At 35.4% G+C, this 16502-nt stretch overlaps 1 protein-coding gene across 3 annotated transcripts in view; it reads right to left on the bottom strand.

The window, feature by feature from the left end:
• LOC150101904 (FYVE, RhoGEF and PH domain-containing protein 2-like) overlaps window positions 1–16502 on the bottom strand; it is a 310945-nt gene that overhangs the window by 26583 nt on the left and 267860 nt on the right. For all 3 annotated transcript variants that reach the window (XM_090400010.1, XM_090400009.1, XM_090400011.1), the window contains one exon: window positions 6804–6983. In XM_090400010.1, coding sequence (XP_090256136.1) covers window positions 6804–6983 — 180 coding nt within the window. The remainder of the gene's footprint in view (window positions 1–6803; window positions 6984–16502) is intronic.

Raw genomic sequence — 16502 nt, 5'->3', positions numbered from 1 at the left:
CATAGAGAAGAATCGTATCTTATTAACATAAATTGTAATTTATGTTAATAAGAAAAAAACTAAAACTGTTCAAACGACTCTTCATAACTTTATTTGATAAAAATTTGCAGTAACTAATGTAGGTACAAGCATTTATTAACATTTACTTTGCATTCATTTTTTATCTTTCCTAAAAGAGTACCATATAAAAAGAATTGTTAATATAGTAATCGATCATGGACAAATTGAAATTTTTACCATTGATTATTATGTTTGATTAATGCGATTTTGATATACGCAGTAACATCGAGGGATTAATTAATCACATTAATCAAGGGACAGCTCGCAGTTAGTCTAGTGGCTTTGCGTTTCGCAACCATATGCCTGGGGAAGGAGTGTCCCAGGTTCGATTCCCATCAAAGACATGGGGAACTTGAGGATCTTCCTCAGGCATAGCCAAGTTAGCTGGTCTTTGACGCAGGCAGTAGAGTTTTTTTCTACCAGTTTATCTGGCGTTTTTCATCCCGCAAGCAGGCAAACCTCTGAACATACGCTTCTACAGTCAAGAATATATCCCCCCCCCCACGGCAGACTAGGTGACAGGTCGGTTGAGAGTGGTACTAACAAAGAAGTCGCATCTAAGTAACACGTGGACCCTGCATAGGAAGCAGGAATAATGTGTAGTGAAAGAAGAAGAATCAAGGGACACCTGTAGTTGGTTGCTACTATAGTCCAGGGTAAAGTAAAGAAAAATATTGATTGTATGCATTTGCAATCAGCGCAATGTCAAAGTAATTATTATGGGAGAATTCAACTATGGGGAATAGACTGGAAAGAGGAAAGGTCTTATGGAGAGAAGAAAATAGAATTTATGCAGGTAAGTAATATACTTGATGGAGGGTTTAGGGAGTTTGAGAGAGTGAATGATGGCTCCAGTGATAGCATCAGAGATCTGTCCATAACAAGGTAGCCACACTGCCTCTGATTGAGGAGACTGATTATGTCGTCATAGTCATGATTTGAGAGCCAATTATGGAATTTTCATTTAAGTAAGGTTATGTGTAGTGGAACTACAGAATGGGTGATTATGACAAACTTAGAAGGCAGCTGGAAGCAGTGATATGGAATAAGTATCTGCAAGGGAAGGCTGTTTCAACAAACTGAAATAGAAGCACACGTTTAAATTTAAAAAAAAATACAATAAAATTATTTTTTTAAATGTGCATAAAAATCATTAAGACTTACAAAAAAGTTTGGACCATGCTACTCTACTTTATTCACATGCGATTGCCATATTCTTATTGTTGATTCTTAGTTATGGTACATGTGCCTGGTTTAATTTTTGAATTTATACTGATACTTGGGTGAAAATTTTATACAAATAGTCTCCTAACAACAGTGTCCCACTGCATTAATTTTTATTTGGAAGGCTGTTAGCTGCAGATGGAAAATGGTCAAGGAATGTTTAAAGGAAGCAGTATCAGACTACATGTTAGGATCAGAAGAATAAATCAGGCAGGAATTAAATGAACAAGTAGCATCATTAAGTAGGAGCTAAATGATAGAGCGAAAAAAGAAACTGCTGTTGAACATATATGAGGTGAAAGAAGCATTAGGGATGCCAGTTGAATGTGGCAAAGTGTAAGGTTCGTGGAATTGGATTGCAGGAAAGTGATGAAGCTATGGGATTTAGGGTGATGGTGGACAAGGAGTTGAAGTTTAGAGGGCATACTGTATAAGTGGGTAAATTAGCCCAAAGAATCACTTGGACGTTAATGAATACACTAACAAGTAAACATAAGGAGGTTAATTAATATCTTCCTTAATAAGGATTTAATGCGGCACACCTGAACTACTGTGCACATATTTCGTTTCCTGAGTATCTTGGGGTCAAAGAAATGGTGGAGAGGATCAAGGAGTGAGGGACCAGGTTAGTGGAATACTCTTTATATTGAAGAGTGACAAAAATTGGTTACTATGTAGAAAATAGGGGGGGGGGGTATGATATAAAACCCCTTTAGTAATTTATGTTTCTAAGACTGATGTAAAAGAAATATTTTAGTGCATGGAAGGGATCCATCTGGCCTGGAAGACCATGTTTTGGATATAACCCGCAGGATCTCCTGGAAAAAACCATGCTCCACCACAGTAAATTCAAAAACGAAAGACTATTTTTAGAATCTGCAACAGCACTCAGAAATCAACCAAATCTAAATAAACACGGTTGTTAAACTTTCAAAAATTTGGGAAACATTAATCATCAGAGATCCCACCTTAAATTCTAGGCTACCTACAATCGCCCATAGAGGACACACCACCTAGACAGGACTTTAGAGTCACCCATGTGGTTAGCTTAGTAGTATGTTGTATTTGAGTGTATGTTACATTAGCTTTTTGTAATCCCTGAAGATGTTTCAGTGACTGAGACGAAATATTGGAAGTATTAAAATCGTTTTTAATCCTTTCCGAGTGCTGTATACATTCCATTAAGCTTCCAACATAAAGCATGGAAGAGACAGGACAAGGGGTGGGTCACTTCTGCATGAAGCTATGTAAGAACATCAGTTAGTAAGGGCAAGTGAACTAAATTTTTCACTTGGAGAGAGTAGTGAATGAGTGAGTGAGTAAGTGAGTGAGTGGATTGGATCATTCCACACTGTCAGAAGTAGTTGTAAGTTCAAGGGAAGTATGATGGGTATTGTGTGAATAATAAGTCTTCAGAATCCATGGAAATGTACATATAATAATAAAAGTTGAAATGCATGAAAAAAAAAAAGATGGCCTGTCAATAGATGGTAAGACTTATGAAAGTTTTAGTCACACACTTAGTATGTCTCAAATGTGAGCACCATTTGAGATTTCCATTCATTGCCATGGGAAAGTGTGCATCTTTTCCAGAAAATATATGAGGAATATTATTGAACTCATCTATAGATAAGTGCAATAATTTTTCTGATATATTGTCAGATTCTAAAGTTCTGTCACCTTTGTAAAAGACACTAACTCATACATGCTCCCTAATAAAAAAAGAAACTTGCTCACATCTTCTCAGTGGGGAAATGTAGATCCTCAATAATGCAAACTATGTTCCATTTATTTTTTTAATTAATAAATGTAATTTATTCTGTTCATGTATATGCTTGTAAATTGTTGTCAAGCTGATTCTGTACAAATTAAATTTACTCATTCACCAGAAGAGATCCTTTGACAATGTGAGAGTGATCCATAGTGTTTTAGGAGTACTACTGCATAAATACCCTATGTATAAAAAATGCCTGGACACCCAATTCCGCAACAAAAATGGAACACAATTGATCATGTGTGCAGAATTCCTTTATTACTGTGGGTGAGCTCTTCAGATTTGTACAGTACTGTATATCATCTACCAATTAGATATGTCCATGCGTATGGAGTTTATTGACTTCCAACGAGGTGGTATTATAGGGTGCCATATCAGCAACTTGTCTGTGCATGCAATTGCAGAAAAACTGCAACACCCATGGTCAACTGTTCAAGAGGTTATTAGTAAATGGAAACATGAGGGACTTACGACTACCAAGAAATGTTCAGGAAGGCCACATAAATTGACAGAAAGGGATAAGAGAGCTCTTAAACATGTCATCCGTGAGTGCCGTTATTCCTCTGCTGCCCTGGCTGGTCGAGTGGATAGCGTATCTGCTCTCCAGCCAAAAGGCTGCAGGTTCGAATCCCACTGTGGGATGGATGTTTGTGATTGTCTGTGGAAATACCAGTGGTGGTCGGTGGTAGATGCTGTTTGTGTAGTTGTGGTCAGTTGGTGATTGAATGGTGGAGACGGAGTTGTATCCCTCGATGAGTCCTTGGACTCCTTGGAGGTGTCAAATAATAATAATAAATCATCACCAAGGAATTTCAGGAGTGAGTGAGTGTATAAAGACCATTCATAAGGAACTGCACAAGTTAAATTTCCATGGCTGAGCTGCTGCATACAAGCTGTTAATGACTTTTACGTTGGTCAGTTGGTGATTTAATGGTGGAGACAGAGTTGTAGAGCAGCCTCGATGAGTCCTTGGAGGTGTCAAATAATAATAATAATAATAATAGTGGCGGCCCGTGAAGTTTTAAGTGGGGGTGCTGCCTATAGTTTAAAAAAATTTTTAAAAAATCATTATTATTTTTCCTAATTAGTAACCAATTTATTAATAAATAGATCTGTAGATTTATTTATTAATAAATTGGTTACTGATTATGAAAAAAATATTTTTTTTAAAGTATTTTGTATAGGCAGCACCCCCACTTTTAAGTTTTAAGTGGGGCCGCCACTGAATAATAATAAATCATCCCAAAGGAATTTCAGGAGTGAGTGTGTATACAAAGACCATTCATAAGGAACTGCACAAGTTACATTTCTATGGCTGAGCTGCTGCATACAAGCTGTTAATAATTTGTACAAATGTGAGCAGTGGTTAATTTCAGCCAGTGCCCAGCCCCAGAACTTTTTTATGCACTGGGCCCAAACCTGGAACATTTTCTGTTTTGTGACTTTTCTCCCTTTATGGTAATTATGCTTACATTATTGTGCTATTATTCAACAATTGTTTACAGTTTTGAATGTGTATATAAAGTCAATATCAACAGCTGCCTGATTACAAACACATGATGAAAGGGACGGGGAGGTTTGAAGCTTCCTGTAATGCGTTATCTTGCAGCGATTGACAAGCAAACATTATTGTAGCAGAATTTTGACAGATTTGTAGCGATATTTTGTCTTTTCTGGTTGGCAATACTGTCAGCAACAACAACAACAGAACAGCAGATTAGCAGTTGTTTATCAGAGCTCCTGATTGTGAGAAGCACAAAGAAAATTGTGTAATATTTTTGTGCTTATGTAGGCCTACTATTTCCACTATGGATAAATACATTGGTACCTTCTTTAAATGGAAAAATAGCTCAGATGACAGTGATAATACTAAATGAGTTTGTAATGACAGTTTGTGTGTAGCTTCTGAAGAGAAGTCTGTAACGAATCCACAAGGATTCCCATCAGTTGCAAAGCGATAATATTGATACGGTGAACAAAGGAAAGATTTGCCGACTTGCTGGACACTCGACCAATGGATAGAATTCAAAGGTAAACACAATTGGTTATTTTGTAAGGATGGAGGTTTGGGATTTATAACATGTGCAGAGGTACAGACCCTAGGTGCAAGTTCTTCACATCAGGGTATTCACTTAGCATCAGAGTGGAATGGACTAATATGTATTAAAGGGGAAGGGTCTATCTAAATAATGCCAACAAAAGCAATTCAGAAAGCAAATTAAGAATATCATTATCAATAAGACAATAATTGTTCAATGTTTCTACAGTCTAAATGAGTTAAATTAGAAATTTACTAAGGAATTTGAGTTATTTATTACATCATTATTGTATTTCCATTTTTTTCTTTTCTGCATTTACATAAAAAGCTGAATAGGCCTACTGTTTTTTCATCACTCATATAATCTAATATTATTATTATTATTATTATTCAGGCTTCCATGGAGTCAAAAGACTCATCGTGGGAGGTCCTTCCTAAGAACATAAAGTCTGTCAAGACTCATCGAGGGGAGGTCCCCCTCCCCTAAGAAACACAAAGTCTATCATACCACTCCTTAAACTCATTGACCATTCTTGCTCTCACCACTCCATCTTAAATGTAATTATCTTATCTTAAACTGAATTATCTTTTAATATGTTAGAAGTATTATATTACTTTGTAATTTTGTATTTGTATCTGAATCTGTATTTAATGTTTCTGGTAATGTGGAAGAGAAGGCCTGATGGCTTTAATTCCAGCAGAATAAATAAATAAATAAAATTTTTAAAAAATGTTGCGACAATCTAGCAATAGCCTCACATTTATGATCCTTACTTTAAGGGGTCCCAGAGCTTATTCACTTAGAATTTAACCACTGAATGTGAGTAAGTGACTTGCTTGGTGCAAAGAACATTGTTGATGGACTGTAGACCAGTGGAAACGAGTGGTACGGAGTGATGAATCACGCTACTCTGTTTTTAAATCTGATGATCATTGCCAGGTAAACAGTATGCGTCATCCCAACTGTTAAATTTGTTGGTGGTGTCAGTGTCATGGTCTGGGGAAGTTTCTCATGGTAGGGACTTGGACTGTTGGTGGTTATAGATGGAAACATGAATGCCATGAAATACCAGGACATTCTAGACAATGCTGCACTGCCCTACACTTTACCGGTTTTACAGACACAGGCCATTCTTGTCTCAGAAAGACAACATGCCACGCCATTAAAGCTCACTTCATTTCAGCATGATTTGAGGATGTGGGTGTACACAATTTGGAGTGGCCAGCTCAAAGCCTTGACCTCAATCCTAGAGAGACCCTTTGGGATGAGCTTGAATGTTGGATTTTGGTTAGAATGACATATCCAACTTCTGTGTCTGAAGTGACCACTGCTTTGCAGGAGAAATGGAAAAATATACCTGTGACTCTTTACCAGCATGTCATTGAAACTGTGCCAAGGAGAGTGTACAATGTAATTGTGACCAAAGGTGGGCCAACTCCTTATTGATTTTGCAATAAATGCAGTATTGTCTAAACAGCACTGGTGTCTGGACACTTTTTTCCCACATAGGGTATTGAATGATAATAACAAAATAGTTCTAAGGGAAAAAATAACAAAAACACTTCATGTTGCTAATTACATGTCACTAATTCAGAATGCTAGTATTTCAAAGTATTTAACAGAATTTCTGGTGGCCTGCTGTTTAATAATGAGCTGCCATTACATATAAAAACTAACAAAGTAATTCTAATTTCTATTACACATACATCTAAAATTCCATGTCGCCTTATGGGACTGTCTCTGCTTTTTGTATTTTCATCACTCAAGTCCACTTTATCCCCAGGGCTCCTGGAAAGGACATTGTAACACTTGCCACATACCCGTCCCACTTTGTTCCCATCATATATGAGAGGCACCTTATGAGAGAGGCACTTTGTGCATGCTACCTGAAATGACAAACAGAATGCAAAACATTTACTAAGAAAAATCATTCAGAAGATACACAAAAAGCCAAAAGTAACCAAAAGTACTCTGATTAGTAAGAATAATCAGATTAATAAAAATATGATTACTAATGTGCATGTGCAAGATGTATTCATTTTATAGGACGAAATGATTTGTAAAAAGAGAGAGAAAATGGTTAGTTTCACTCTCTTTGATGAAAGCAAGAAAATATAAGCCAAAGTCAGCAAAGTTGATGTTGTAAGTAAAGTGACAGAAACAAGTGAGAGTGCAAATAGTACAAGTAATAGTGGAAAACAAAGCAAATGATTATATGATAATGAGAGAGCAACAGCATGCTTATGCAAAGTCTTCCACAGGACAAAATGTGAACTACACTGGTTGGAAAAAAGTCTGGCGAGTGGTATGGCCAAGAAATGAAAGCGAAGAAAGAGAAAGACCAAAAGAGAGAGGGTAAAGAAAGTTTTGTATAGAGACTCCATGATAAGAGGAAGGCTAGAGGAGAATGTGGTGAAATCATGTTTCCCCAGGACAAAGATTAAAGATGTTCCTGAGTCTATTAGGATGCAGATAGGGAAAGTAAAAAACATTATTATTTTGGCAGGTACAATGTGCGGCATGTAAGAAGGTATAAGAGTTACTGGTACAAATGAATAATAAGAGTGAATAATAAGTGAACAGTGTGCCACAATATGATAGAAGCAAGCTAAGAAAAAGGATCATGAATGAAAATGAGTCAGTGTGAGTAGATTGAGCAGGAGAAAGTTATATAACTATATAACTTTTTCCTATACACACTTTCTCCTATAAACTCTATAACTTGATGATTGAAAGGACTTATATAAAGCTGACAATTTACATTTGAATGGAGTCAGATGTCTGAGAAACTTAGTTCAGAAGTGCAGAGTTGGGGCAACTAGAGCATTCAGGGAATATAGACGAGTGTGGTGCAGGCATTCTAGAGGTGTGCGAGTGGAAGAATGATCACATGATGTTGAATATAGCTCTGTAGGGGCTGAACTTAAGTGAGATAACCAACACAAGTGTGAAAAAGGTTATGGGATGATGAGATACCAGAATTTTTAATATAAACATCTGGAATAAGAGGAAGGAATTTTTGGCATTGGTTAGTTCAACTTAGCCCAAAGTTATAGGCATCAGTGAGACTTATTTGTTGGAGGATGATATAGTTATAAGGTTAAAATGTAGGGTGTAGTATTCTAAGAGAGAGGTAAAATAAAGGTTTTGCTAATGATGACAGAAGAATCGAAGCCAAAAAAAAGAGGAGGAATACATCAGGAGGACAGTTTACATCAGGCTATATGATATGAAATTGAAACAAAGAGAAATATATAGTGGTTACTGCCATAGTCTGGTGGGGGGGGGAGTACAAGGGAGAATATGGATGGTGTGCATCAGCAAATTAGCACAATAAGTGCAAATTGTATAATTATTATGTGGACAACTATGGGGACAAAGACTGGAGGGAGGATGGTCAGAAGGGAATGGAATTTATACAGCTGTTAAGAGCTAATTACCTGAGAAAACATATAGTGAAGGGGATTTAATGTTCGAGTGTGTATATATATATGGAATTACAATGCAGATAACTTACGAGTATGACAAACTGAGGTCATGAGAATTTGGAGGGGGGAGAGATATTAGAAACACACTGGAGATGGCCAAGGGATGTTTGAAGAAAGCAGTATCAGACTATATGCCTGTAGTCAGGAAAAAAAATCAGGCAGGGGGTTAGATGGATGAGCAGCATAATTGAGCAGAAGTTGCAAAAGAAGTTATAGAGAGTATATAAAGAGAAAGATGATCAGCAAGTTCATGAATACAGCATAGGCAAGAAGAGTGACCATTATAGTATGGAAGTCCAAGGTTAATTATGAGCGGAAGCTAGGAGGTGGGACAAGTGCTGATAGTAAGGAGATGACAGAAGCAGATGAAATAGTTGAGTTTCTGAGAGATCATTTTGCATGGATGTAGTATACCATTGAGGTAGAGATACTGAAGTGCCATTTATGATATCAACTGATGTAAGAATAGAGGTATTGAAGTGAAGCACTCAGGATATTGCAGAAAATAAAAATATGGTCATGGGATTAGATGGTATATCAGCCATCTAATCCCATCATATCATTCCCTTATAATACATAAGGGTATATCATTCCCTTATGTATTATAAGGGAATTGGCAGCTCCTCTGACCAAGCTATTTAATTTAAATCTCAGTAATTGGAACATGCCAAAAGGAGTAGAAAGATTTCAAAATGTTTCCAATGCAAAAAGGAGGTTCCAGGACAGATGTAGCAAATTATAGAAAAAGCAGTATCTCAGAAGTGATGGTTAAGATCAGGGCTGGCAAAAGCGGGCATCACTATGAAGGGGGCACTGCCTCTGGGGGCATGGTTCATAAGTTCATTTTTAAGAAACAAAATTGTTATTATAAAAACAAAACATTCTTAGAATGATCAATATTAAAATAAATAAGGATGGATACACCGAATAAATATTTTAAAAAAAATTGTATATTTCCGCCTCTTTGATCAGCCGGCTGTTTACAAATTTGCAGCGAGAGCAGGCCAAACTTGCCTGCAGAATGTTGTGTCTACTGCAGTCTATCTAAAGTGAAATGGTAAACGGTTTTTATGTGCAGAAACAAATTTTCGTACAAAACATTTGTTGCTAGTTAGGCAGTCATATGGTTTGCATCTCAGTAGGCTACTGACAGCAGCGCTGTGCGGACTATTATTTCGTCTTTGTGTTGTGTTGTGTAAAAATTTCTTGTGGGTATAAAATAGAAATGCAATCAAAAATTTAAAAAAAGTTATCCGGTGCACAAAATCGTAAGCGTCATGCTGCGAAAGAAGCAGTTATTAAGAAACAAACTCGGGCGCTTAATAAATTTGTTAAAATATTCTGATGCAGATTGTAACCAACTCAATACATCAGAAATCAGAGTTGAAGAACCGTGCATATCATCCAGTTTGTATGAAAGTACTATTGCAACTATTGAACAAGATAACAAGACGCATGATTTAAGTGAAAAACAGTTAGGAGAAGATTTAGTTCGTGGTTGACCACGAAGCTAACACATTGTTAGTCTCTGTAAATTTAGAAGATCCAGGTGAATGGGGAAATATTGATGAAAAAATACAGGTTGTTTTAATTGAAATGGGGCTTGTTCAAAAGAAAAATATAATATATCCCAGAGATACATATGGTAGTAAATTTGGCAACATGAATTATAATAGAAAAATGGAAAATGGGGAGCTCGTGCCAAGAACATGGCTCATTTATTTCGAAACTTTAAATTCTTTTTTTTTTTGCTTTTGTTGCAAACTTTTTGCACCTACTGAATCAAGTAGTCTTGTAGAAGGTTATAATGATTGGAGAAATGTAAGTACAACTTTGCATAGACATCAGGCTAGTTTAACTCACATGAAAAATTTCTTAAAATGGAAGGAACTTGATAAAAATTTAATAATCAAAACTACTATTGATTGCCAGACTCAAAGCATATATGAAATGGAAAAGAAACATTGAACGAGTGATTTAGAATGCTTCATTGAAATTATAAAATTCCTTGGTAGCCAAAATTTAGCTTTTCACAGATCATCTGATAAAATCATATGAAAGGAAGAACGGCAATTTTTTAAAATTAGTCGAACTGTTTGCGAAGTTTGATCCCATCATGGAAAAATCATGTTGAAAGGGCCCTACATCGAAACAATATAGTACACTCTTTGAGTAAAGACAGTCAAAATGAAATATTGAAAACTTTAAGTAACGCAATCAGGGATACAATTTTATTATCAATTTGCAAATCTAAATATTATTCCATAATTTTAGACTGCACACCTGATGCAAGTAAAACCGAACAAATGACTATTATTATTCGCTTTGTTTCCTGTGACAATGGAATTGTCAAGATCAGGAAAAACTTTTTATGTTTTGTAGATATATCAGATTCCACAGGACGTGGTTTATGTGCAACAATAATGGAACAACTGGAAAAATGGAACATCCCCATTAAAGACATGTGAGGTCAAGGGTATGACAATGCGGCAAATATGAAAGGGAAAAAAATATGGGCTCCAAAATTTCCTTTTGAACAAAAATCCTCGAGCTTTTTATGTGCCATGTGCTGCTCATACTCTAAATTTAATCATTAACGATGCAGCCAAAGTGAATGCAGATACAATTAGTATCTTTGCAATTATTCAAGAAATATACAATTTCTTTTCATTTTCTTAAAAACATTGGGCAATCCTTTTAAAGTTCATAAAAAATTTAACATTGAAACAGCCATCAAAAACGCAATGGGAAAGTAAAATTAATACAGTTCGCCCCCTACGATATCAGTTAGGTGAAATTTACGATGCACTTTTTGAAATTTTAAGTAATGAAATTTTTAATAAAAAAACTCAGCATGAAGCACAAACATTATGTGCTAAAATAAAGGACTACAAATTTATTTGCTCTCTTATAACTTGGCATGATTGAAAATGGAATATCCCCATTGATGTAAAATAAACACAAGTAAAATGCTTCAAGACAAAAATATGAACATTACACTTGCTTTACAATCTATCGAAAACTTAAAAATATTCTTACAAGAGTATCGATCAGATACAAATTTTAAAGCAGTTCTAAAACGGCAAAAGAGCTGAGTGAAGAGGTGGATGGAGAACAAGAATTTAAAACTGGTACGGAATACGACGATACGACAATTTGACTACGAGCATCATGACGAAACGCCGCAATCGCCAGAAGATAAATTTAGAGTGAATGTGTTTTATACACTTCTAGATGTTGCAATGTGTTTGTTAATGGAACGTTTTGAACAACTAAAACATATTATGATAATTTCAATTTCTTGTTTAGATTACTACAAATTAATAACGAAGATTTACAAAAAATTGTGATGATTTAGAGATTCTCTTGAAGGACGGTGATAATAAAGATGTAAATGCAACAGAACTATATGACGAGTTATGTGCTTTCCGGGATATTTTTCAGAAGGTTAATTTAAATATTCAAAATCCTTTCGATAATCTTAATTTTATTGTGTCCAATCTTTCCCTAACTTTTCAATTGCTTTAAGAACCTATAGAACAAGTGAAACATTTCAGCTACTTAGGCACAATTTTTAGTGAAGATGGTAAATTAAATATGGAAACAGACAACAGAATCAACAAAGCTGGTATGTTAGGAAGTCAACTGAATAAATTTATACAGAATAAGAGAGAAATTAGTCAAAACACTAAATTAGCTGTATACAAGACAGTGTTCAAACCAATTTTAACTTATGGATCTGAGAGCTGGGTCAGAAGTAAGACACTTGACCAAAGACTAAGGATTGCGGATATAGGAGTCCCGAGAAAGATTACTGGCATGAACAGATTGCATCAATGATAATATCATATTAAAAACGTGGATATTAAGAAAGAACTTGACATTGTTGGCATCCATGAATGCGTTAGCAGAACTAATCTCAGGTAGTATGGTCACTTAAACAGAATGTCTGAGGAAAGATTAGCAAAAAAAGTGTTCTCTACCAAATTTTACGTAAAAAAAACCAGAGGAAGACAAGATATAGGTGGATTGATATGGTAAAAAGTTCCTTAGAAGATAGAAGTATACGATCCGATAATGTTGGAGTCTTGACAGGTAACAGACTGATTTGGAAAAAAATTGTAGATAGGAAATTAGTAATGATGTAAATTCTTCATATAGTACTATCATATCCTGTACACCCCTTGAGGGTACATTGCAGGAATTTGATGAAGATGATGCTGACCTTTTGGCTACTTGTATATGGAAATATGCCTTCTGCATTACTTCACCCTTGGTATCACCTTTGGGTCTGGCTCTCCCCGATGAGACCTCAATAAAGATCGAAACTAGTCTCAGGACATGGACTGGTTATTACTAACACCATGTTCCAACATAAAAATGTGCATAAATTCACATGGAGAGAAGAGGCAAGGAATAAGATGAGTCTTTGACTCCATGAGGTATTGGGAAATAATAATAATAATATAAGAAAAGTCTCATTGACTATATTATTGTTGATAGTGATGTTTTCTCCCTGGTGCAGGACACCAGAGCGTACAGAGGATTTCAAATTGGGAGGGATCACTATTTAGTCTTGAGCAGGATAAAATTGAATTTCATATTGAAAAAGAAGAACATGTAAGAAAGTTTTAAAACGAATAAAAGTTGAGCAGCTCTCAGATGTGAACTGTAGACTAAAATATACAAACATTATTCAAGAAAAAATGAAAGAGTTTGAGAACAGGAATCAAACCTTGGAGATTCAGTGGCAAGCTCTGAATAAAACATTAATTGATTCTGCCAGAGAGGCATGTGATGAGGTTGTCTGCAAGGATAGAAAAATCAGAACTCCATGGTGGACACAGGAAGTTAAAGAGGCAATGAAGGAAAAGAAGAAAGCATATCAAAAGTTCCAGGCAAATAAGTCAGCTTGTGCTCTTAGAGAATACAGAGACAAATGTAAGAAAGCTAAACACTGTATAAAACTAGCTAAACAAAATTCATGGGAAGACTTGGTAAGAATAGAAAATAAATATCAAGAAGGTGGCAACATATTCTGGATGTTGTTGAAGAAGCTCAGAAATGGAGGAAAGTAAGTATTTAAGTTTTGTAGATCTGGAAAAAGCATATGACAAGATGCCAAGAGGGAAGCTATTCAAAATGCTACATTTGAATGGTGTTGGTGGATCATTATATCAAGCAATACTTAGTCTTTATTTGAGTCGTAAGTCAACAGTTAGAATTGAAGGAAGTACAGGGAGATGGTTTAATGTTAATTTGGTGTCAGACAAGGATGTACATTATCACCTCTGTTATTCATTACCTATATGGATCACATTATGAAGGAAAGTGGTATTAAACCTGATATCAAAATTGGAGATAATAATGTCAGCTCCTTGCTTTATGCGGATGATGTTATACTTCTAAATAAATCCGCTACAGGTCTGCAAGATTCCCTGACTAAATTGAATAACTGTTGTGATAGATATGGTATGAAGGTCAGCAATAACAAGATAAAGATAATGAAAATAGGCAGAAGCATTGAAAATATCAGCTGCATTGTGAATGGAGAACCTGTAGAACAAGTAAAATATTTCAGGTACTTAGGCACAATTTTTAGTGAAGATGGTAAATTAAATATGGAAATATACAACAGAATCAACAAAGCTGGTATGTTAGGAAGTCAACTGAATAAATTTATACAGAATAAGAGAGAAATTAGTCAAAACACTAAATTAGCTGTATACAAGACAGTGTTCAAACCAATTTTAACTTATGGATCTGAGAGCTGGGTCAGAAGTAAAACACTTGACCAAAGACTAGAGACCGCAGATATGAGAGTCCTGAGAAAGATTATAGGCGTGAACAGATGGCATCAATGGCAATATCATATTAAAAATGAGGATATTAGGAAAGAACTTGACATTGTCAGCATCCAGGAATGCGTTAGCAGAGCTAATCTCAGGCGAGGAAAGATTAGCCAAACAAGTGTTCTCTGCCAGGTTGGCAGGAAAAAGACTCAGAGGAAGACCAAGATATAGATGGATTGATACGGTAAAAAGTGCCTTAGAAGATAGATATATAAATATAAGATCTGACAATGTTTTAGCTTTGACAGGTAACAGATTGATTTGGCAGAAAATTGTAGGTAGGAAGTTAGTAATGATGTAAATTTTTCATGTAGTACTATCATATCCTGTACACCCCTTGAGGGTAAATGTCAGGAATTTGATGATGATGATAATTGTTTAAAAAAGAATGAAGTAATATTTGTGCAAGATGTAAAATCAGCAGACCTCTTTAGGAATACAGCATTAGCCACTGAGCCTTAGTTCCTCTTTCCTTTCTCCAACAAACACACTCATATAACCACATATCACTATTTTTTTTTTTCTCCCGTTCTGGATTTCATCCTATTCTTGACATCAAAGTTAGTGTAACTCAAAAATTTGAAAATTTTAACCATTTTTCAGTTAGTATGTAGTTATATTTTAGGTAGAGATGGAAGGAAGGGACCTTATTTGGTCAATGTAAAGAGTTCTGAGTAAATTATACTGCAAACCATTGAAAGAATCTCAAAGAATAACATTGAAAGAAATTAGGACAGGTTGCTCTGATTTCTTTCAATGTGAGATATGTTTTGATCAACAAATGAAGATCTAGCTGTAATCCTTGCAGGACAATGGGTCGACAGGCTACAGAGTTCACAATTTACATCTTTAGGGAGAAGAAAAACAGAATGGAATAAACATTCATTTGTTGCATAATATCAAGGTACCACAAAAGCCAAATACAGTCACATAAAACATGTTAAGCAGAGATTAATCATGGTGGACTACTACTATCTCACTATAAAATTATGAAGACACATGAATAATTTACTAATTTTCAAATTTGTTGCACAATTTTCAGCATTCATCATTAACAGCTATCAAATTGTATAATTTTCCCTGTGGGGAAAAAATTAATATACATTAATATATATAAAGTACTACTTCAGTGAGGTTGGCAGGAAAAGACTCAGAGGAAGACCAAGATATAGCGGGATTGATATAGTAAAAAGTGCCTTAGAAGATAGCAATATAAGATCTGACAATGTTGAGTCTTGACAGGTAACAGATTGATTTGGAGGAAAATTGTAGCTAGGAAGTTAGTAATGGTGTAAGTTTTTCATTCAGTACTATCATATCCTGTACACCCCTTGAGGGTACATATCAGGAATTTGATGATGATGATGGTACTTCAGTGAGTAAACAGAATAGATATTATTCCAAAATCACTTCTTTATCAAAGAACAAGATTTTCTTTATTGCCTACTGATAAAAGTGAGAAACTAATTTCATACATACATAAGCATTGAAATAATAAAAAACAGAGCATCACTTGTTCTCAAAGTATAAAACTGATAAGATCAAGAATATTCTACATGTATTGTCAACAATTTAGTGTGGTAGAGTTTGTAGTGGACATAATAACACATCTAATGCCTAAGGGGATTAAAACTGTAGAACAGAATACTCATATAAAATTTTGCCTACAATTTAGGTACTGTTATTATTCTCTTGTATCATACATATTGCCCCAAAAACCAATCTATTTATGTAATGCATAATATTTTAAACTGCTAATATTACATAAATTCAAATTAAAAACATGATTTTTGAGATATGTTCTATACCATGATGACAGTTCATATACACTACTTGGAAAGAAGTCAATAGACACCCCCACAGGCAGGGTGCATTGTGCCATGTAATGAGTTGTGTGTTTGTAGCCTATTAGAGGAATATGATGGTCCCAAGTCACTGCAACTGTGTCTGGGTGACATGGCTGCGAGTAGGGAATTGATGGAGTTTGAAAGAGACATTGTGATAAGATGCCATGTTGCAGGCCTATCTGTTCAGCAAACTGTTGACAAATTAGGCCATCCCAGGT

Source organism: Typopeltis vanoorti, chromosome 11, assembly GCF_054136105.1.
Source record: "Typopeltis vanoorti isolate ZY-2024b chromosome 11, IOZ_Tvanoo_1.0, whole genome shotgun sequence".
Lineage (NCBI taxonomy): Eukaryota > Metazoa > Arthropoda > Arachnida > Uropygi > Thelyphonidae > Typopeltis > Typopeltis vanoorti.
Note: the sequence above shows the minus strand (reverse complement) of the source record. Positions and strands in the feature narration are given on the sequence as shown.